This window comes from Sinocyclocheilus rhinocerous, unplaced genomic scaffold (genome assembly GCF_001515625.1).
Source record: "Sinocyclocheilus rhinocerous isolate Xijiao unplaced genomic scaffold, SAMN03320098_v1.1 scaffold2637, whole genome shotgun sequence".
NCBI lineage: Eukaryota > Metazoa > Chordata > Actinopteri > Cypriniformes > Cyprinidae > Sinocyclocheilus > Sinocyclocheilus rhinocerous.
This window is the reverse complement of record NW_015641805.1, coordinates 554,677-577,422: the sequence shown is the minus strand read 5'-3', so window position 1 is coordinate 577,422 and position 22,746 is coordinate 554,677. Positions and strand designations below refer to the sequence as shown.

Below are 22,746 nucleotides of genomic sequence, written 5' to 3'. Positions count from 1 at the left end.
AAATGATTAATCGTGATTAATCGCATCCAAAATAAAAGTTTTTGTTCACATAATATACAGTATGTGTGTGCACTCTGTATATTTATTATGTATATATAAATACACACACATGCAGTATAAAGACCTACAATCCCTGCCAGTACGAGACTCGAACCCGCAACCTTTGGGTTACGAGTCTGACTCTCCAACCATTAGGGCACAACTTCCCCAAAAGTAAAATCTAAAACCTCACCTGTAGCCTTGCATTCTCCAGTCCCAGCAGTCAGCACATACCCATCCTGACATTCACACGCAAGAGATCCATTGGTACGGACACAAATATGATCACACACATCTGAATCAAGACAGTGGTCCACATCTGGAGGTGAAAAGTGAATATTTGAGTGGAAAAGTTAAATCTATTATGACACTACTTTTAAAGATAATACATGTTTTGTATGTTTTTAAGACAACGGAGATTTACAGCAAATCATAGCATAACCAAAGAGAGAAGCAACTCATTTGGATTACTAGAATAAGCTATTTTTTTATGACCTTTAAAAGTGTAATTAGTAAATTGTCACATACTAAAATGTTTCACACATAACGAAATGATCAGTTTTATTTCACATGGAGATCGCCTCACAGGGGCAGACACTCCTATCATAACAAACCATACATCAATGGAAAGCTTATTTATCCAGCTTTCAGATGATGTATTAATCTCAATTCAATTAGGAACCAGGATCACATATGAGCTGTTGAATACGACTTCTTTTAGCTCAGTAACCACCCTGTTCTGGACACTTATTGCTCATGGAAAAAAAATTTATGATCACTGACTGCCATCTGTTTTACAGTAACACTATAAATTGTTTACATTGGATCACGTAATGTCAACGTCATTTATACAGTTGTCCAGTGTGACTCATTTCTCACCCTGACAGTGTGTGTCCTGGACCAGCCTCATTCCACTGGGGCAGTCACACATGAAACCAAGGGGCAGATCAATACACAGGTGAGAGCAGCCACCGTTATTGATCTCGCATTCGTTGTCATCTACAGAAACAGAGAAATAAAGACAAATAGTCAATATTTAAATGTTCTTTAATAGCTCACAGTGCATTAACTAATGTTAACAAACACGACTTGTGATTTTAATAATACATTAGTAAATGCTGTAGAAGTATTGTTCATTCTTAGTTCATGTTAACTTATGTTGTTAACTAATGAACCTTATTGTAAAGTGTTACCAAATTAATACTATTGCATATTCAGCAAGGATTAATTAAATTGGATTTTACATTGTTACAAAAAAAATCTATTTCAAACTAATGAACTAATGAACTGTCTATTTAAAGAATTAAAAAATATACTACACGTTGAGCAAAAATAGTAAGCAGAAAAACATTAAACTGTTTTCAACACTGGTAACAATATTTGAATGATTTCTGAAGGATCATGTGACACCGAAGAGCCGCGTAATGGCTGCTAAAAAATTTCAGCTTTACCATCACAGCAATAAATTACATTTAAAAAAACAATACAACAAACACATAAAAAAATTATTAGCCTTATTTTTAAGGCACTTTTTACACAAACGTCTTATAGAGAGAGAAAGAGAATTTTATATATAAACTGTTTAAAAACAGTAGAATATAAATAGAGTATAAATACATTTTATTAATACAAAATAATATTACTAATAAGCTTTGTTTATAAAGCACTTTGCACAAGCCTAGTATATATCTATGTGAGCTGTGAATAATTTTTACTAATATATATATATATATATAATAAAAATAATAATATGCTTTATTTATAAATATATATATACCACAGTTATCTTCATCGCTGCCATCTTCACAGTCTTTGATGTTGTCACACCTCCCTGAATTGGGCACACAGCGTCCATTTGTGCACCTGAACTGTGACCTAGTGCAAGTCTGTGCGCATGTGTCTAACTGTTCATCTGCTCCATCAGAGCAGTCAGGCTTGCCATCACAGACACTGCGGGAAGAAACGCAGCGTGCTGCTGCCACACAGTGGAAGGAGCCACCAGTGCAATTCAAACAGGAGATCTCATCACTGCTGTCTCCACAGTCCTCCACACCGTCACAGCGAAGATTCAGAGGCACACATCTGCGGTTATTACACATAAACTTCTCTATGCTACACTCTGGAAAACCTGCGAAACATGATAGTGAAAACAGCTGTTTAGTTCTGAGAGATTTTGAAAAGGACACAATTTGAGTAGCAGGAATAAACTACATGAGGCTTTATCAGAGAAACAGGATCAAATTCTCTATTAATTCTATCTGGCTGTACTACATTTGGTCAAATTGTATAAGTAGGTAAATATAGCCTAATCTGGGACATATTTTGCACTTTTGACATCACATGGCAACCTTGCAAGTATATAGTGATGTAAAGAGACTTGCTTGACGGAGCAAGAAATGCACACATCAGAGTTTTAATGTCAATATGGCAGAAGTAGACACCCCTATAAAATCAATGGGTTTGACAATTCCAGTAATTCCAGTGAAAACTAATTTTAATGCTGCGCCTTACAGTGAAATTCTTGAGAATTTCATGGTTCCAACAGGAGGGTTTGGGGAGGGTCATTTTCTATTCCAAAATGACAGCAAACAAAATGAAATTTTGACCCATTAAAAGTCGCCATATTTATTACCATCTTAACATTTTTACTTATTTTTAAGGGACAGACATTGACTAAATTTATATTTATATTAATTACATTTTTTGCACATTTTTTTTTTTTTCAGTAATGCCTAAACTAGGAATACAAAATGAGTAATGAATAACTGTAAATATAATAGAAGCAGTATAGCAAATTTACAGATATAGGCAAATATATATAGGGTCATTCCGCATGAAATCAACTACATTTCAGAAGCTTCCCCGGCTCAATTTTTTGATTTGGTTAATAATTTTTTCTGTAGAAAGATAAACATGTATAGTGATGAAAGCCAACATATTAAATGTCACTGATGTATATTTACGGAGTAATCCACTATTTTGTAGAGAGGGGTCAAAATGTCAATTTTCACCTGAGATTTGGAGCCAAACCACAGGAGGGTAAAAATGACAAGAAAATGAAAAGATGGCAGCATCATTATTTTATTTGTACACCGAGATTGGTAGGTCTATTAGTAATCTATGTTGCATTATATGCTAACGGTGACAGTTCAAATATGCAAAAAGCACTTGTGTTTTTTGCCTCAAGTTTTCATGCCTGTAACTCAAGAAGACATGTTAATATAACACAAAAACATAATATCCTTTTAGATTCTGGTTCTTAACAAGCTTTCCTTTTGGTATCTTCATTTTAAGGCCCTCCATGGTTCAGTCCCAGAGATATGGAGATCTTAATGAGGCTCCATGAGTAAACTGGTCACATTTTTAGAGGTCAAAAACCAAATGTGGGTCATTTTACAGACAGCTGATACTTTTTTCTAGTAATGTGACGTTCGACACCGTGGCTTCGAAGCTTATATATAAAAAAAAACGAAACATCTCAGTGAAGGATCTTGATTTGTTTTGCCATAACCACGTGACTGCTTTGTATTCAAATAACGCGAACGAACCCCTTGCGCAGGTTTCAAGTCATTAGGTGCGTTCGACTTCATGCAGCACTACGCAGACCGATCGGCGGCTGACTTGAAGCAGTGCATGCCGGTTAGAAATTTAGTCCGACTTGAACCGGCGCCGACGCCACGTCACTGTCACGTGTGGCATCAAAGTACCGCGATAGCGTTTCGAGAGCAGCATTTCATTCACTTCATCTGTGATAGAGTATGCAAACACCGCGTGAGCGTCACTAACTGGAGCAGAAATGTCCGGCTTGACGGCTCCGTTTTCAACTCCGCCCCCGACTGCAAGCGGCTACTCTCGTTGATCGCAGTCTGTAGACGTGCTTCAAGTCGAACGCACCTTTTCACTTTTTTGTTAAAATATTTACATGTATAATTTTGTGCATGTTCAGTTTGTATTAATCTCCACTTCACAAGCACTTCAAATTATTAATAATATTAATCAACTTAACAATATTCTTCATTTATTTTGATCATATATGATCATACACGCATACATGTTTATTTTTTCATAAATGTATTCACTGATTCATTTATTCATGCTTTGTGTAAGTACAATGACAATTTAATTTTTTTATTTCTTTATATGGTTTTCGTAGCACAGATGGATTTATTATATGGGACAGCTGGGACGCAAAGACACATTTTCCACCTTTGACCACAAGATGTCATTAGTGTGCAACGTGTTGAAGTGGTGCTATTATGCTTTTTCAACTTTAGTTAGTCTGTAATGTTGCTGTTTGAGCATAAAAAAGATCTGCAAAGTTACAAAGCTCAAAGTCCAATTCAAAAGGAGATATTTTATTTAACAGAAATCACTTTTCAAAAACTACAACGAACGACTTGTTTGGACTACAACGCATATTTTCCGGGATTTGTGATATCACAAATATCGACGAATGGGATGAGACCTGGTTGAGCCGCACTAGAGAAGGCAACGAGTGTTATCACTATGTCGGACTCAAGGCAGACGAACTAAGAGTGATTACATTCATCCGGGTTTAAATCGTGCTCAAATTGATTTGATTTTGACTCAATAGTTACACTGAAGCTCGCTATGGTAAGGGGCGTGACATTTCCCGACCAGCTGCTGAGTGCTGCCAATCAAAACACACACTGGCCCAGCTAACCAATCACAGCACATTTCGTATTTCAGAAGGCAGGCCTTCATTTGATACAGGAACTATTCAAGCCATTCATGCCAGACTGGGGAGAGAGGTGTTGTAATAATGTAAAATATGTGAAAAATAATGTGTTTTTCAAACAACCTAGTATGAGAGCCTGTTCTAGTACACCCCCAAAACAAAATCAAGACTTTGTAAAAGAGCATAATAGGAACCCTTTAAAAAGCTTCGAGTAATTAACCTTTTTACGATACAGTTGAGGGGAAAGCCTCGTGCTTCGAAATAAAGCTTCTTTTCACCATCACTACTTTTTTTCTTTTAAAGAGGAATATCTGATGAACATACAATGTTGAAACTAGAAATGTATCTTGTGATTTTCTATAACACAATTGCATAGAACATACCTGTCTGAGTGCTATAAATATTCTTTTTCTAAAGTTTGCATGCCTGCATCTCTAAAAGTATTCAAGACTTCTAGATTCTCATTCTTATTAAACTTTCCTTTTGAAATCTTAATATTAACAAAATGAAAAAAATTTTAACCAGGGTCCTCTAGTTGAGATGACACGGAATTACCCTATTTATATAGCCTTATATAGTGAATAACAATCCAAAGTGAAACCATTTTATATAATTACATAACATGTTAAGTTATACAATTAGGCATTTTATATGGGTTTCCTTATATATTATGTTTGTGAACACTTAAGAATGTTTTGCATTTATTTGACCTACACTGAGATCAGAATCAGATCTTCATCCAAATCCAATGAATAAGCAAAGATAATCCAGCTAAACTAATATTACCTTTATGATGGAATACGCAACAACATTATTAAGGGTTCACAAACTACCTAGCGTCACCGGTCTATTATCTCACGCGTGCACGTGGAAGCACCTTTGACACAATACAAAGAACGTGCAAAATGGATTTTAGTGACAATACATTTTAGTTCTTTTCATCCATGTTGAAAGTGCATGTGTTTGACAGTAATTTCGGAAGTAAGTATATAATATTCATACTGTACAGTGAAACTCGGAACATCAAGACTTTGACAGCTGCATGTGTCATTCGATCCAATCAGATGGCGTGACAGCGCAGCGTGCAGCGTGAGGTCCAATAGGAAAGTGTAAACTTTACCGATGCGTTCAGACACATGCATTTATTATTCTTTCCCACACAGATTTACAAACCATCCCTTACCTTCTGTTGAATGTAAACGTGACACACACGTCAACAGCAGTAGTAAAGCACCAAGGTGTTCCATGCCTTGCTCGGCGTCCTCTAAGGTGCACGCTTGTCGCGAGGCAATGACGTCATTTCCGCCCTACAGAGTATGTAATCACCCCCAAAATTAAAAAGCTGACTCCAGACAGTTTGGGATAACAAGCCACTCTTTGAAATGTATGAATGTCGTTGTATTATATAACAGAATATCAAACCAAATGGATAGCTATTTTAAAGATGACAATAGCTCACCTTTTAAGTAAAACATTTCACAAAAATAAATTTGTTTGGTTTTGAATTCTAAAACAATAGATATGCAGTTAAAAAGAAGACAAAGAGGTGTGAACCATGTTCATAATTGTGTGTGGACATGCAATGAACTATACCTTTGGTTAAACTCTGCTAGGAAACCTTTGTGAGCTTCATTCACTCATTCCACTCTCATCCTTTTATTGTCTCTTAGGCTGATGATACACTGGGCAACTTTTTGAGCAATGTTGCTGGGCAACTTTGGGAAATGTTGCCGTCAATGGGCAACCAGGTGAGACACAGCGCCCACGACCGATCTAAAATATCCAGATAGAAATATGTTACCCATTCTCAATGGAAAAGTGTCCAAGCAAAATTGCTCAAAAAGTTGCCCTGTGTATCATCAGTCTTATTGTCTCATCCTTCATTATTGCATTCGTATGTATGCATGCATATGTATGAACCTTTTCAATTTCCACAATACCCCCACCCCTGTTTTTTTGTATTTATTGACATTTCTATTGTGATCTATTCCTTTTTTTTTTTTTTTGCAGTGATGCCCCAATTATCTCATATTAAATACATGTTAATAATTATAGCCTATATGATATAAATCTTAATAAAGTATCCTGTCTTAACGTGTGGAGAACGGACTTTAATAGTCTATTAAAAATGAACTTAATCAAATTGTTAAAAGTAATTTAAACAGCAAAAAGCTAGAATTAAAAACCCGCAATAATAAAACGCTTTATTACAATGAACACAAATTGCAGATACATAAACTTATATCACATACTTTTTATAGCGAGCATTAGAACATGTTCTTTACTTTTTAAAGTGGTGAGGACAAAATTATTTCCCCACGATAAATGGCGCTCTGATCTATGGGCTACTGATGCTTTGTAAGGGGAAAATGCTATCAGACTGATCTCTTGTGCAATATGGAATTACGTATGTGCGTTGACCTATATATTACATGACTACCGACATTCCTACAGCCTTAACCCCCTTGAGTAACATAGATCCAGATGTTCAACCTATATGTTAAGCAGACAGGCAACACAAATACACCATTGACACTGGAAATGATTAATCTCCTTTTTCTTGGCAATTACACATCAGTGAAACAAAAGAAGCGTTACACAATTCCTGATGTTATGACTAGGGAAGATCGTGTCATTTTCCCTTTCTGCATTAAAATGCGCAGCACAAAAGTATTAACACGCTGATGACTGATGACACGCTGACATCTTTGCATCCATGCATTCTTTCACAGCAGCATTTGCTCGCCATAGTGCCGAGTGCAAGTTACAAAACTCAAGAGTTTTGTGTTTTGTAATGCGCCTCGGCGGCCAATAGACGCGCTCGCTGATGCACACGTGATGCTATTTTTACGTAACTCACGGACAAAACGACTGTATGTTCAGGACCGCGAGTCAAAATGCACTAAGCTAGTCTGCCAACCGCCAATAAACAGAAGAAGAAGAAGAAGAAGAAGAAGAAGAAGCAAAACGACGGTGTGTTCAGGACCGCCAGGCAAAATGCACTAAGCTAGTCTGCCAACCGCCAATAAACAGAAACAGAAGAAGAAGAAGAAGAAGAAGAAGAAGAAGACCGCGAGTCAATACGTGCTCATGTACCGAGAACTGTAAGAATGCTTTGACATTTTTTTATTTATTATTTTGGCGGCGTATCTGTGAATGTCACTCGCAAGCATGTCGTTGCGAAGACTAGACCAAGAATATGCTTTGGGGGAAAGGGGAAGGTTTTTTATAGCACCAGAAACAGAAGGCGACTGGGACGAGGAAGACCATGTTGATCACCGTCAACTAGTTTTATCGAAAGCTGATGCTTTAGCGTCGGAAAATCGTCTCAAAGAGGCTGTCGATATGTTTTCCATGGCTCTCCGATGTGGACCAGTCCGGCCGGACCAGCTGAGCAGTTTAGTCGGATGCGTTCTGCGCAACTTCAAGAAGAAATCAGAAGAGTCCTCAGCAAAAAGTGAGCCAAACTGGACACAGGATTGTGAATTTGACTGCCCTGGCTGCCATACTTTCTTAGCCGAGCCCGTGACGGTGACATGTGGACATACGTATTGTAGGAGATGTATACAACATAGCACTTTTTCCAAATGCAAACTGTGCAGTGAAGACATAAGGAGGAGGCCTGGGGATCCCCGACTGAATGTGATCCTATGTGGACTTTTAGAGAAGTGGTTCCCTGAAGACGTGAAGAGATCTAAATGTATAGGGGAAGCTGAAAGCCTGTTGAAGAGTAAACAGTACGACGATGCTATTGCACTAACGAGTCAGTTATTAGAATCTGGTAAGTTCACATTCTTGTCTGTGTCTAAAGATATTTACTAACCTGACAATAATGCCATGAGCGAGGTAACTAGGTCACAACACGTCTTATATTGTTTATTAAAAGGGTACAAGGGTGGACAGAGTTCCTGACCAACATTTGGATTGACAGTCGAAACTTATGTACAAGCCCCGCCCTCAGCGATCATGTAACTGGCGAGTGCCTGTATTACAAAACGCGCTCGCACGGCGCATGCGCACTCGGCACGCGTTGTGTAAGGCAGGTCGTGACACAGAGTGTTTTGTAATCTGAGGCAAACTGAGTTTGATAATAACAAGTAGAGCGGTATGTAATAGCCACAATGTTCAGGTGTTTGGTGTTTATTCAATAGAGAGATGCCTAAGGGGTGTCTAATGTTTTGTCCTGTTGCCTAAATACTAAAAATGCATTTGTTGCACTTGTTAAGCTATAGCTGGAATTTGAAAAGGCTGCAATGTCATATATATAGATATAGATAGATATAGATATAGATATAGATAGATAGATAGATAGATATAGATAGATCCAGAATTAGACCCCAGGCACAGAAAGCCCCATTTTTACCCATTGCATGTTGTTACTAGTATTATTATTGTTAAATCTAATACTTATTGTAATTCATGGGGCTATTATTCAATAATATCGAAAATTACATGTACATTTCAGACATTTTTAATTTTCATTAGAACGTATAGGCACATTGAGTGAAATAATTCAGTTTGATTTCATAGTGTTGCTATTATAACATATGTTTAATTAATTTAAATATGTAAATATTATTATGCCTGTATATAAGTTATAGAACAAATGTACCTTTCTGATGAATCTCTTTTACTGGGATTCTGCTTTGTCTGTTATCGGTTATTCAGTTATTTAACTAAATTGTCAAAGTACAATTTTAATAGACTAGTAGATTTTATATTTAAAAAAAAGATTATATTTTAAAATGTCACTTATACGTTCTATGAAAGTTTAGCCAAGGGGGCTTCTTGCCCCACGGTGTTTTATTTGTACTGTTGATTCATGAAAATCTATCACCATATCATCTTTGTTAAGTGGTTGACAGGAAATATTTGATGATGTTGATGAAGTTACATAACGGCTACATAATGTCAGAACCTTCCGGTCGTTCTACACAAAAATTGGGACACCTCCTCTTTGATAACCCTCTGACATATTGTATTCTTGATGCGTATCTTGATGAAAGTGTTGGTTCAGATCCATAAAGTCCCTGAACGTATCACAGAGAGTCAGTGTAATCAGAGTGCAGCAGTCTCATCTCTCCTGGTGTGTCCTCATTTGCCCTTGTGAAAAAAGGCAGTGCTGCTGCAGTGCCACATCCTCTCTCCCTTTATTCCTGTGGCATTTCAGTGCACAAATGTCTCTCCTTGATCTACTGATCTTACACATTTAATCTATGCCATCTGAAGTATTGTAATAATATCATAATGCTCGTCAGACAGACTTAAATAAGTGGTAGTTAGAGCTGTGCTTTTGCGTTTTGTCATGGTCTCTCACTGATTCTCTCTTTCTCTCAGACTCTAGTAATGTGTGGGTGCGGGTGTGCCATGCCGAGGCTCACAGAGGACTGAAGCAGTACCGTCAGGCTTTAGAAAACTGGGAGTCCTGCCTGATTGCTACCCCATCCCCAGAGGTACGTCGATGAATTTTCCTAACACGTACTGCCACAGATGACTAATTTACAGTACATCAGCATGCTTTTGCACAGATTTTAGTAGCTGGATTGTTGCTTTAAAAACAGGCGGCAAACTTAAGTTTCCAAATGTCATAGCCATAACTCAAAGGATAAATGCTTGTGTGTTCAAATAATATAAATGCTTGGCATTATATAATATTTAGATGTTTTTTTTTCTCAGTTACAATAATAGCTAGTTATACTGCAATAATGAACCTCTATAACGCCTATAAATTCATGTATACATATTTGTTGAACTCCTCTAGGACTCTTTACTTTTTATTTGCTTAAGGTTTTTAATGAAGTGAGACCAGATTGTTTTTTTAATGATTTGTACTTTATTGATTTACTTATTCACAAACAAGAAATAATATAAACAATCATGTAGTTAGACAATCAAATGGTAACAATATAAATATAAAAGAAAAAAAGGTGACTTGTTTTAGAAATTTCATCAGACAAATTTGAAGAAAAAAAAACCTTTTATGATTTTTTTCTTCATTGATATAGTTTATCTATTTATTTGCTATTTCTATTATTCACTTGTTGCTCGTTATGAATATAGCTGTGGTTATAAGCAATCACTCAATCAGTCATACACTTTTGCTTTAAAACAATGACAATAAGTGCAAAACATTACAGTATTTTTAATTACAATATCTATATTTCCCAAATAGAGAATGTTACTATGGTGACATATTTAATCAGCAGATTTCACAACAATAATGCTAATTATGTCACAGAAAAGGGCTATCCATATGATTTAGTCCTGCTTTTTTGTAAATTCTTGACCATGAATGAGTTTGAATGTTTTTCTTTTTCAGTACTGATGATTGCTATTCATTTGAAATGGGAATTTCAGCACCATCTTTTCTGACCTATCTATTTATTAAATTAGCTCAGTTTTTACTACATTTATTCTGGACTTGTGTTGATATCAGAAAACCCGTTGAGGGGATGTAGTTGTGTTAAACACATGATTAAGGTATAAAGCATGTTTGCCAAGCTGACAAATGAGATAAGGAGATACAGACAGGTAGGGATAAGGCAGAGATGTGGGTCACTCAAGTGTGTATTTATCTCAGAGTGTCTAGCTCTGTTATTAGCCTTGAGGCCATTAACATGACTAGACTCTCAGTCCCATTCAAGTCAGATTAACCCAAAAACAGCATCTGTGCTACTGGAAGCTAAATTCACTCTGATCTGTCTCTCTCTTGCAGGGATATTTCCGGAAAGCAAAAATTCTCCAAGAGATGGGTCATGTAGATGACTCTCTGCAGGTCTTCCTTCAGTGTTTGGCATTGGATGAAAACTTCCATCAGGCCAAACAAGAGGTGGAATTGGTGAGATTAATTTCTGCTTTTGTAGTTTAATTCAGTGGAAATGATAATAAAAATCGGACATTACATTACCAACTTGAATTTCAGTATCGATACTTCATTGATATTTTAGAAAACAAATAAACACCCTCAGATGACTGATGAAATAAGCTAGGGCATCATCTCAAATTTATATTATTTTATTCAATATAAAAAAATTAACTTAAATGATTTTAGCAAATGGCTGCAATATAACAAAGAGTGAAAAATTTAAGGGGGTCTGAATACTTTCCGTACCCACTGTATTAGTTATAAGTTATTATTATAAAGTTATATTTAATTTCTATTCATGTTTTATTTATATTTTATTTCATTTATAATTTGTCTAGTGGAAGTTGTAGAAGAGCAAACATTGCTTACAGCGTCATTAAGTTGTCTGTATTTTGCTACTTTGCTGCTTTGGCCATCTAATATGAGAGCATGTGGGTTTATCAGGTATTTTGTTTATTCAGGACTATATAAAGCCATTTGTTGGCACAGTAGGTATGGTATCACGATACTCCGTGTTGATTTATATTGTAGCTCAGAGGTCAGTGCACTGGAGACAGAACTGTTCTCTGTTCAAGATACAGTTTTAGTTATTTGTGTTCTTAAAGGTCAACTTATTGTAATGTGCTGTGGCAAAACTGCTGTTTCGTATCAGTTATGGACCATAATTTAATTATGTAAGATAATTATTACTGGTGAAGCCTTGTGACTTTCTGCCTAAGCCCACAGAAAGATGAAGAAAGTGCGCTGTGAGCGTTGCATAATGTGTATCTTTCAGAGTGTGTGTGTGTTTACAGAAGGCTAAAAAACACACTCCCTTATGTAATTAGGTGCTTTTCTTTGGCCTACATTAAGACTGAGAACTATTTTAAAGGAGAAATCATGATCTCTCAATGACATTAACAAAGTCTGGTGTCTTAAATAACAGTTCTGAGGCATAAACACTAGCTACAGGCGCCTAATTCTTGCGATCTATTTATCTTAATTTGAACGGAATGCAGCAAGATTAGTTGTGCACAACATAACGTTTTAATGGTTTGGCATCGTAAGATTTTTAAAATGTTTTTGAAAGAAGTTATGCTCATCAAGGCTGCATTTTTGATCAATAATAGACTACAGACAGTAATGTCAGAAATGTTGATATATGTAAAAATGTAATTTATTTCTGTGATGACAAAGCTGAATTTTCAGCTTCATTACTCCAGTCTTCAGTGTCAGATGATCCTTCAGACGCCATTATAATGAGCTGATTTGGTGCTCAAGAAACAATTCAAGAAAATTTTTTGTGGAAACTGTGATACATTTTTTTCCAGGAAATAGAACATTTAAAAACATTTATTTGAAATAGAATTTTTCATGCACCCTTGCTGAATAAAGTATTAATTCTTTTAAAAAAACTTTTGAATGGCACTGTATATAAGAACGTATATTCTTAGCTATATAGTCTTCTAAACCTCTGTTAAACTGCCTGTTTTTGTTCCATCTTTTTTGTTCTTCATCTTCAGATCTTGCATGACCTGTTGGCTCCGGCCTGTGATAATGTCAAGGTTGGTTTGAGAGAGACAACCCACAACACTTCCTCACACTTGCGCAGTAAAACCCTGGTATCCGAGGGCCAGGATCGAGACCAGCAGACCCAGTTGCAAGCCCAGCACCAGTCTGACACACAGGCAGCATCTCCCCACCAGCCCCCTACAACCTCAGAGGTTTGCTGGTCACCTTTAACACCTTGTATTTTAAATGAGCTTTAGAAATAGATCTCTAGTTGCCAGTGACATTAGCGGTTCTTAATACTTTAAAACCTCATTTTTCTATGTCTGCAGAAACCAGGTCGGTCTGAAAGTCTGGAGCGCTCCGGCCTGAGCAGAGCTCACTCCCTTCGTGCTCACGGGATAGCAGGAGCTGTAGAGGAGGGGCTTAAAAGAGTTAGCTCCGCCCCACAATTGGGTGACCCAGAAAAAGGCGCGCTGCTAAAGAGGAAGCTTTCTGTGTCTGAAGCAGGGCCTGGCGTTGCTTCCAGCCACAGCAGTAAATATAAAAAGCAAGTAGGTAAGTCGTCTCGCCTGATAAGAACGTGATGCCAACACAAGGTTGAAAAGCCACGCAAATACTGTATTGACTGCACATCTGAAAATTTTTATGACAGCCAAACTATAATGTAGCTGGTGGTTTTCCTAATATATTATACAGGGCATCCTTAGACTGATTACTCCACTTTCTGTTCAGGCAACCTAATGATCAGTCAGTGTTTAAAATATGTACATTTTCGAATTTGCCTTGCTTCCACTGGCACTGTGAGCAGAATGCATTACTATCATCAGCTGAAAATGTCTGCAGTTTGAGTTTGCCCTAAATAAAGTGGTGTCCTCATCTCTCCGCTCTTCAACCTTTCTCCTTCAGCGACTGCCAGTGCAGCTACTCCTGTGGTTACTGAGGAAACCAAGTCCCATCGAACCTTGCCAAAAGACCTGCTGGACCCAAATGATTTTGAATGCTCTCTCTGTATGAGGTGAGAGAAAAGTGTGTTTCTAGAGTCAAATCAACTAAAGGCCTAATAAAGAAGTAAAGGATGAAAGTACAATTAATCAGTGCACTGTTTCTCCCATATAAGCTTTAGAATAAATCATATAAAATAAAGATATCTCTTGCAGAGTTCTCAATTATTTTAAATGTATTTGCTTTTTTGATTTTAATTTGTTACTATTTTGTGTAATGTTAATATTTGATTGAATGTGTTTAATAGCAAAATAGTTTCTAAAAATATATATTTTATGAAAAAAACTTGATGTTTCTTTAAGAATTCTCAATTATTTTAAATTGATTTCATTTTTTTGTAAATTAATATTTTTAATGTTTAAATATGTTTAAATGTTAATATTTTGTATAATGTCAAAATGTAACTTTTAAAAGGAATGTGTTTAATAGCAAGTTAGTTTCTGAAAAATAGTTTATTTATATTAATAGAGCCTGTAATGTTAACCTCGGAAAACAAAAAAGCCTGAAAGGTGAAAATACAGTTCACATGAAAGGTTCATACAGTATATGTGTCAGTGAAAGCGTGCTTGCTTTCACCCTGAAATGGAAAGCGTCAGTAACTGTTTAATATAGCTCAAGATCATCTCCTGTCTCTTTTCTAGATTATTTTACCAGCCTGTCATGACACCCTGTGGCCACACGTTCTGCAAAAACTGTCTGGAGCGCTGTCTAGACCACAATCCCGAGTGCCCTCTCTGCAAAGAAAGCCTAAAAGAGGTTTGTCTCGAAATCACAGACTGCATTTGCATGGCAAGCAACAATCAACTAATTATAGTAGCATTTAGGGCTCAACAAGGCTTTTTTTTTTATTAGGTTAATTTCATTATTGAAATAAATTATATAAAATCATAAAATTGTGTTGTATTTTGTTTTAATAAGTCCAATTTATTTAAGATTTAGCACCATCATTCTTATAGTCCATAAACATTTTTGCTAAAAATTACATATGTATTTTACAAAAATTACAATGATTGCATAGTATCCAAACATTACTGATTTCATTATAATGTTCATTTTAACTAATGCTTTCAAGACTATCACAAGTTTCACACTGACTTCACACCGTTCAGTGATCCTTATTGTTGTGCACTGGGAAGGCATTTTTTGTACATTTGTTTTCATATTGTCAGTTACATTTTAAATTATTTGAGCATTAGTAACCAATCCAATTCTTTCTGCATTTCTCTTCCTCCTCTGTTTGGTTCTTCATACAGTATCTTGCCTTCAGAAAGTACACAATCACACAAGTGCTGGATAACATCATTAAGCAGTATCTATTCAAGGAACATTCAGAAAGACTGAAGCTGCATACAGAGGAAACAAAAGAGCTCTCCGAGTAAGTTTGCACAACTGCTTCGTTTGTGGCTCATCCAATCAGATTCATCGTTTTGTTTTGAAGTGTTACATAATGTGCAGCTGCTTTTGCACTGAACTTAATATTCATTTGTTATGCATCATCTTTTGGTTTCCATCTATCCAGTTCCAAATAAAAGAGAAAACAAAAAAAAAGTAGTTTTATTTAATTCACTTAATTGTATCACATTGTGATTCATATTGTTACCATGATATAAAATTACTCGCACTGTAAAATTTCACATACTGTTTGCATAATTCTTTGTATCTAATCTGCCAAACGCACTCAGTCTGTTCTGTATGTTATTTGTCTTTCCCCAGTTTAACAAAGAATGTGCCCATCTTTGTTTGTACCATGGCCTACCCCACTGTGCCTTGCCCCCTTCATGTGTTTGAGCCACGATACCGTCTCATGATCCGACGCTGCATGGAAACCGGGACACGTCAGTTTGGCATGTGCATCAGCGACCCCCAGAAAGGGTAAGTGTGTGCTTATATGAGATCTCATGGGACCGTGAGCATTAAGTCTGTCGGATGGTGTAGCTGACTTTTATATTGTGATATATGAAGGTTTGTGGACTACGGCTGCATGCTCCAGATCCGCAGCGTGCATTTCCTCCCAGATGGGCGGTCTGTTGTGGATACAGTCGGAGGAAAGAGGTTTCGCGTCCTCTCACGTGGAATGAGAGATGGCTACTGTATCGCCAACATCGAGTATCTGGAGGATATGAAAGTACGCACTTCTCATGTTTTTTTTTTTATTACTGTAATGTAGAGGAATGCAGGAAAAGAATGTCTTATGTCTGTGATATTGTTGAGCATTCAGGGCAAAAAAAAAAAAAAAAAGGAAAATTACATTTGATTATTACAAAAAATAAAGCCAACTAATAGTGTTTTTGTTTTTTGCATTTATAGTTATAGACTTTATAAATGTTTTTGCTAAGAAAGTATGCACCTCTGATGGATTTTTAGATTAATGTAATGAAGAGGAATGCAGGAAAAGAATATCTAATGTCTATGTTATTGTTGAGCATTTAGGGTTCAACAATAAAAAAAAAATATTTAAATAAGGTAAATTATATTTTATTTAAATTTATTTAAATTTAGCACCTTAGTTTTCTAGGTATGAAAAAAGTATTTACATTTTTTATTATTAAAAAAATAAAGCCAAGTAATATTTATTTGTTTTTAATTTGTAGTTTTATTTATAGACTATATATATTAGTGCTGTCAAATGATTAATCGCGATTAATCATTTGACAGCACTAATATACATTTTTTCTAAGAAAATTGTTTTGCAGTTATAGTTATTGACTTTATAAACATTTTTGCTGAGAAATGATTCAAATTTTGCATCCTCTTTCATGGATTGAAAGACAAATACTGTACTGCAAACATTGTGTATCTGGAGGATATGAAAGATTTTTTTAGATTACTCTAATATAGAGGAATGCAGGAAAATATCTGTCTGTGTATAATTATGATAGCATTTAGGGCTCAAAATAAGGATAGGATTTTTAAATAAGGTAATTTTATTATTTTTATTATTTGATTTATTTCAATTTTAGCACCATAGTCGCTTGAATTTTTAAATTACTGTAATATAGCAGAATGCAGGAACAGAAATATCTTGATTGGAAACCACATGTCCTTCTACAGTGTATGTTGACCAGAATTTAAATTAAGCTTAAAGATACAGTATTTAAAAAGCTGGAGTATTGATCAGGTTTGTGCATTGTAGGTAAATGATGAGGAGGATTTGGAGAAGCTACAAGTGTTACATGATCAGGTGTATGACCAGGCCCGTAAATGGTTCCAGAACCTGGAGAACCGCTTCCGGAACCAGATCCTGCAGCATTTTGGGCCCATGCCAGAGAGAGAAGCTGACATCCAGGTATTTCCCGCTCTCTTAATCCCTACTACTGAGAGAAGGTCTGTCTCTCTTCTTTCTTTGCCCTACAGCAGGCTGGATGCGAGGAAGTAGGTCAAAGTGCATTAAGGGTTGCGTTTGCATAAGTGCTGTTACATCATAAATGTGTCAGAAAGAACGGAAGTGGATCTGGCAGCTCTCGCAAACGCGCGCACACTGTCTGGTAAACATATTAGCGTGTTGTCCCAAAGAGAGACGGCATGCTTTGAATAATAACGGAGGGAGGTTATGGTTGTGTAAGCTTCATGAACATAGCTGAGCCTTATATGGTCGATTTGAAGGGCCTCTCCTGTGATTTCTGAGTACAAATAGGATTTGTACAGATGTTCAAGCTAGTTTCGTCAGCATTTAGTTTAGCTCATCGTTTCTCTTTTACAAAAAGAAAGCATGATGATAAAGGGGTCATGTCATGAGGAATCTAAATTTCCTTGATCTTTTCAGATTAAAGAAAAGTTTGATGTTCTGTGTAACTCAGAACTTCCTCTTGAGTTGAAAAAGGGCTGTAAAACGTCACATCAGTAGTGTTCAGAAACTTGATCTGCCTGCTCATGTTGAGGTAAAAAGTTAAAAGCAGGACTGAATAATACCAAAACCAATTCTAGCCAATACCAATGAGTTGATAATTATTTGTATATAATTATTTGGTTTTTGTTATGTTATGGCTGATAACCGAAGAGCAGATATTCAAATTAAATAATATTTTGTCAAAATAAATAAAAAATAAAAAACTAAAATTAGAAGTTTTAAATGCTAGGCATCATAACATTTCAATGTACAGTATAAAAATGTAAATTAATTTTGAGATTAGCTAAATATTACATTTAATAGTGTTTTTAAATTGTTTAAAACATTTTTTTTAAGAAACTAACTTGAAGTGAGTATTAGATACAGTGTTATTATTTTTAGCCTAACTAAAACAGACTATTACAAATTTGTTCATTAATTAAAATAAGGCTGAAATAAAATGCAATATAAATATTAGATTTAAAAAAAATTTAAACTTAAAAAAATATTTAACAAAAATGACAAATGTTGCCTTGGCAACTAACGGAAATAAAATAATGTCAATAATAGTTGACACTAAAATGACTAAAACTAAAACTGAAATAAAAACAAATTAAAGCTAAGTAGAAATATTTTTTAAAAATATATATATAATAAAAATTACAAAAGCGCATAAAACTAAAATAAAAAAAAGATTTAAAAAAGCTCATTTAAAATAATTATAAAAACTATAAATAATACTAAAATAACACAAGACGGCAAAGGTAATCTAAATGTATAAATGAGGAAACAAGCAGCACAATTAAATATTCAATATCGGATGATATATCAACAGATCTCTAATATCAGCAGAGAACCGATACAGTACAGATATGTTATTCGTCTCTAGGATATGACTGAATGTGACTGTACTTATGTGTTAGTGAATTGGTACACTTTATTAGTACATGAGCTTACTAGACAATAACACTATTTCTTTATTTCTTTGTTTTCAAGGCCACACCTAATGGTCCAGCATGCTGTTGGTGGCTGCTAGCTGTTCTTCCTGTGGATCCACGTTACCAGCTGTCTGTTCTTTCCATGACAACACTAAAAGAGCGACTAGTCAAGATCCAGCACATCCTCACCTACCTGCAGACACTTTCCAGCGACTAGAGCTTCCACACAGAACTCTGCTTCCACCAGCTAATGTCTGTGTCCTTCTGCTGGCCAACATGCAAACACTCTATGGTGCTGACTGATGAAGAACTAATGAGAATTCAAGGAGACTCCACTGAAAGCCCGACACAGATTTCTGTCTGTGGGCTTAGATGTAATTCATGCCGAGAGAGTTATAAGAACAAAGTGTTTTTGTCGTTTCATAGCGATCTGTTCATCGCCATCGGACTTTTCTTTGTGCGGATCCCTGTAGTATTTGTTGTTGAACAGCCTGTCCGTTCTCATTTAGGAGAAACAATCTACTTAAACTCACATTTCCGTCTAATGCCCGTAGCCTCCATACAGTGCTTTGAGGGCAGAAATATTGCTGGAAAGCATTCCAACATATTCACGCCATGCTTTGTGTTTTGAAATGACAGGGAGCATCTGCAAAAACTAATCTTCAAGGTAGATTTTTGGGCACCAAGGTAGAAGGCAAGACCATTTTGAATATCTTTTCTTTTTCTCTTGCAAAAACAAAAGCAGAAATATCGCTTCCGAGCATCCAGCCAAGCTTTTGCACAAGAAGTCACTGTCGCACAACAGCTGAGTCGCCTAAGACAGAGAAAACTCTGACGATGCACTTATATTCATTTGTGTTACTTTTGCAGTAATGGACGTCAATGAAGCTTGCACTGTCCCGTCCTGTCTCAGAGATGGGCACGAGACTGTTTAGCATAGATTTATTTCTGCCGGGGAAATAATTAGGACTTCCAAATATCTCGATAGTTTCGTTTCAGACGTTATCATTCATTTGCTGTGGGTTTGCTTTGGTCAGTCAAAACAGCAAAATCAACGTGTCACCATATTGCAAGTGTCTCTGTTAGTTACAAGCTGCTCTTTGTCAAATTCTTTAGAAGTCATTTTTAAGAATGATGCTGAGATATTGATGTATTTTATTTGAGTAAACAAAGGGAAACTTGCAATATTTTGACAGATGTAGACAAGTAAAAAAAACAGACTATCGTTGACTGCAACCAGCACCATACTGAAAGGAGACCCAGCAAGCATTCTGCATCTTGACAGTTGAATGAATGCTAACTCACTAGCTCATACCTGTGTGGTGCTTGTTGTGTGCAGACTAACTTTTGCCTTATAATACCTTGTTGCATTCTGCTCCTACGGTATAATGCATCGGCTTGGGTTTTTGCATTGCTGTTGGCGGATAATTAATTCTGTGGTTTAATTTACTTAATTTGCCTCTTGGCCAAAATCCTTTAAGTGTGTAAAATATGTCAGATAACGGCTTTGTTGTATGTAAATCTTTTTGTTTTGAAAAATAATTTTTTTTTACAGCTCTGCTCAAATATTTAAGTTGTCAATTTTCAAATAAAATGCACATCTTTTTCCATTGTATCTGTGTTTATTGTATTATTATTATTATTATTATTATTATTATCATCATCATCTCTCCGTCCATTAAAAAAAAAACTCCAAATTTTCCAAAACAATTATTTTGTTGGGTTGCAAGATGCTGGAGCCTAATTTATTATTATTATTATTATTATTATCTATCTATTTTCCAAATCACTTGCAGGGAAAATTTATTATTATTATTATCATAATTATTAGATGAAAATAAAAATGATTATTCTTATTATTCATATAATATTAATACATTATTATTATTATCATTAATTTCCTTCTATTCTACTAACAATAATAAATTATTACATAAACCACTTGTCCTATGTATGGTCACAGGGATGCTGGAGCCTAATTTATTATTATATTATATTATTGTTGTTGTTGTTGTTGTTGTTGTTGTTGTTATTACTACTACTACTACTACTATTAGATAATAATAAAAACAAATAACATGTATTATTATTATTACATAATTAACATAACATTTATTATTGTCATCATCATCGTTACCTATATCCTCCACTAGGTCGCAGCAGCTGGTTGTGCAACAGCAGCATGTTTCATAACTGGCAGACTTGTTGTCCTGTTCTTACTACTTATTAGATAATCCATCATCCTGCATCGACCAACCAGAACATTCTCACAGTTTCAGACCTTTATTGGATACAAATAGATACTGTACATTTCTACATAAATATCCGCAGTTTATGCACAATGTATTTAACAAATTTGACTTGAGAGGTTTGACTGAGCTCTCAGGTACGAAAAAACATAAAACATCCAGCTATCGGAGAGACAGCATCATGACAAACTCTGAAAGAAAACAGAGGCAAAACTGGCAGTTAATGTAAGCTCATTGTCGTTATTTATTCGACTAGATTAGAAAGAGAAAGTGTAAAGATTTTCCCTGAAATGTCACTTGAGGGGTTCTGTACGAATCAACGGAATTCGTGTGAAAATGGAGCTTGAAGTTCACATATCTATCCAATTCTTGAAACACATTCGGCTTGTGTTCTCGAGCTCAAAGTTTTCCACCTTGGACTACTTTATCAAAGTTGGTTCACATACGTACAATATAACTGTTAGAGATTAAAGATGAAGATGGCGGGAATTGTTACCTGAGTAAGGTAGGCAGACGCGTTTGTTGTTGTGTTGTGATTAACAAGCCAAGAAGCTCCTTCGTTTTTATAACTCATTATAATTAAAAATCAAGTAAATAAAAAGGTTGCAAGGGGTGTCTGTTACTCCACAGTTGAGGTGAATGTACTCTGTGGGAGTAGTGATATTAGGCCTATATAATATATGTGTACAGTATAACACGTTATTGTATGGTTGTTTGTTGTTTTGGGGCACTAACTATGGTAAATATCTTAATGACTAACCTAGCAACTGTGGTTAACATAATACTTTTTGTGTATTTGAAAAGGAAAGGGAAAGGGGTTAGGTATATGGACAGCTCATGGTTAAAACAGTATAGCAGTTACCCCTTGACCAAAATTAACCTGGTTTTAAAAGTGAGGTGCAATTATAAAAATGTCATTCTGAGGACATGTGAATTTGGTTGAATATGAAAAATTTAGTCAGTCCACCTTTAGTACAAGATTGGTCTCGGTTTGTTCAAATGGGGAAAACCTCAGCTTTAAACCTCTTTTTAACCCTCCAGGCTACACAAATTACCCATATATCCTCAGAAAAGCAGGTCCCAAGAGCCATATTTCAAGTGAAAAGAGGGCTGCTGCTGTTTCATATGCTGGCCACTAGACAGCGCTCTAAAGTTTTGTTATTGTCTTAAAGGGTTAGTTCACCCAAAAATGAAAATTAGCCTATGAATTACTCACCCTCAAGGCATCCTAGGTGTATATGACTTTCTTCTTTCAGACGAATCTCGTCAGAGTTATATTTATATTATGTTATATGTTTTTGTAAGAAAAATAACCATATTTAAAATGTAATAATCACTTTAATCTAGCTGGCGCCAACAGTTGTACACGGAAGCAGTTCCAGGCTGATGATGTAAGATGTCGACGTTGCGCATGTGCCGGTGAGTCTCATGAAAACCAACGTTTGTTAACAGGAGCAAAGGAAGCAAAGTTTCTTCTGACATTCTTCTTTACAAATCCTCATTGTGTACTTCTAATTCGTGACCGTTGTTTTGTTTTGATCTCTCTGCTGCGCTTCCGCTTTCGTCACTTCTGAGCGGCGCATGTGCAACACCGACCTCATACGTCATCCGCCCGGAGCTGCTTCCGTGTACAACAG

The 22,746-nt window shown here is 35.8% G+C and overlaps 3 protein-coding genes across 4 annotated transcripts in view; 1 reads left to right on the top strand and 2 right to left on the bottom strand.

The window, feature by feature from the left end:
• LOC107755287 (very low-density lipoprotein receptor-like) overlaps positions 1 to 7,184 on the bottom strand; it is a 17,898-nt gene extending 10,714 nt beyond the window's left edge. The window contains exons 1-5 of the mRNA XM_016572035.1: positions 7,179 to 7,184; positions 5,922 to 6,045; positions 1,817 to 2,167; positions 919 to 1,038; positions 233 to 358 (exon numbers count right to left, since the gene is read on the bottom strand). Of these exons, the coding sequence (XP_016427521.1) occupies positions 233 to 358; positions 919 to 1,038; positions 1,817 to 2,167; positions 5,922 to 6,045; positions 7,179 to 7,184 (727 nt within the window). The remainder of the gene's footprint in view (positions 1 to 232; positions 359 to 918; positions 1,039 to 1,816; positions 2,168 to 5,921; positions 6,046 to 7,178) is intronic.
• Positions 7,185 to 7,729: 545 nt separating this feature from the next.
• lonrf1 (LON peptidase N-terminal domain and ring finger 1) lies at positions 7,730 to 20,475 on the top strand. Its single transcript, XM_016572071.1, has 12 exons — positions 7,730 to 8,519; positions 10,076 to 10,191; positions 11,454 to 11,576; positions 13,106 to 13,306; positions 13,424 to 13,649; positions 14,001 to 14,109; positions 14,738 to 14,852; positions 15,350 to 15,471; positions 15,810 to 15,968; positions 16,059 to 16,221; positions 17,230 to 17,382; positions 18,919 to 20,475. The coding sequence occupies exons 1-12, from the start codon at positions 7,895 to 7,897 to the stop codon at positions 19,075 to 19,077; spliced, it is 2,271 nt and encodes a 756-aa protein (XP_016427557.1). The 5' UTR covers positions 7,730 to 7,894; the 3' UTR covers positions 19,078 to 20,475.
• A 551-nt stretch (positions 20,476 to 21,026) lies between these two features.
• The window catches only part of cabp4 (calcium binding protein 4), a 17,519-nt gene continuing 15,799 nt past the window's right edge, over positions 21,027 to 22,746 (bottom strand). For both annotated transcript variants that reach the window (XM_016572067.1, XM_016572068.1), the window contains exon 8: positions 21,027 to 21,300. In XM_016572067.1, the coding sequence (XP_016427553.1) occupies positions 21,272 to 21,300 (29 nt within the window). In that variant the 3' untranslated portion in view covers positions 21,027 to 21,271. The remainder of the gene's footprint in view (positions 21,301 to 22,746) is intronic.

Bases quoted from the DNA above. Each gene is read 5' to 3' on its own strand.
- lonrf1 (XM_016572071.1), top strand. From the start codon at position 7,895: ATGTCACTCGCAAGCATGTCGTTGCGAAGACTAGACCAAGAATATGCT. The intron at 14,853-15,349 runs GTTTGTCTCGAA...TTCTTCATACAG, and splicing joins GCAAAGAAAGCCTAAAAGAG to TATCTTGCCTTCAGAAAGTA. The intron at 15,969-16,058 runs GTAAGTGTGTGC...TGATATATGAAG, and splicing joins ATCAGCGACCCCCAGAAAGG to GTTTGTGGACTACGGCTGCA.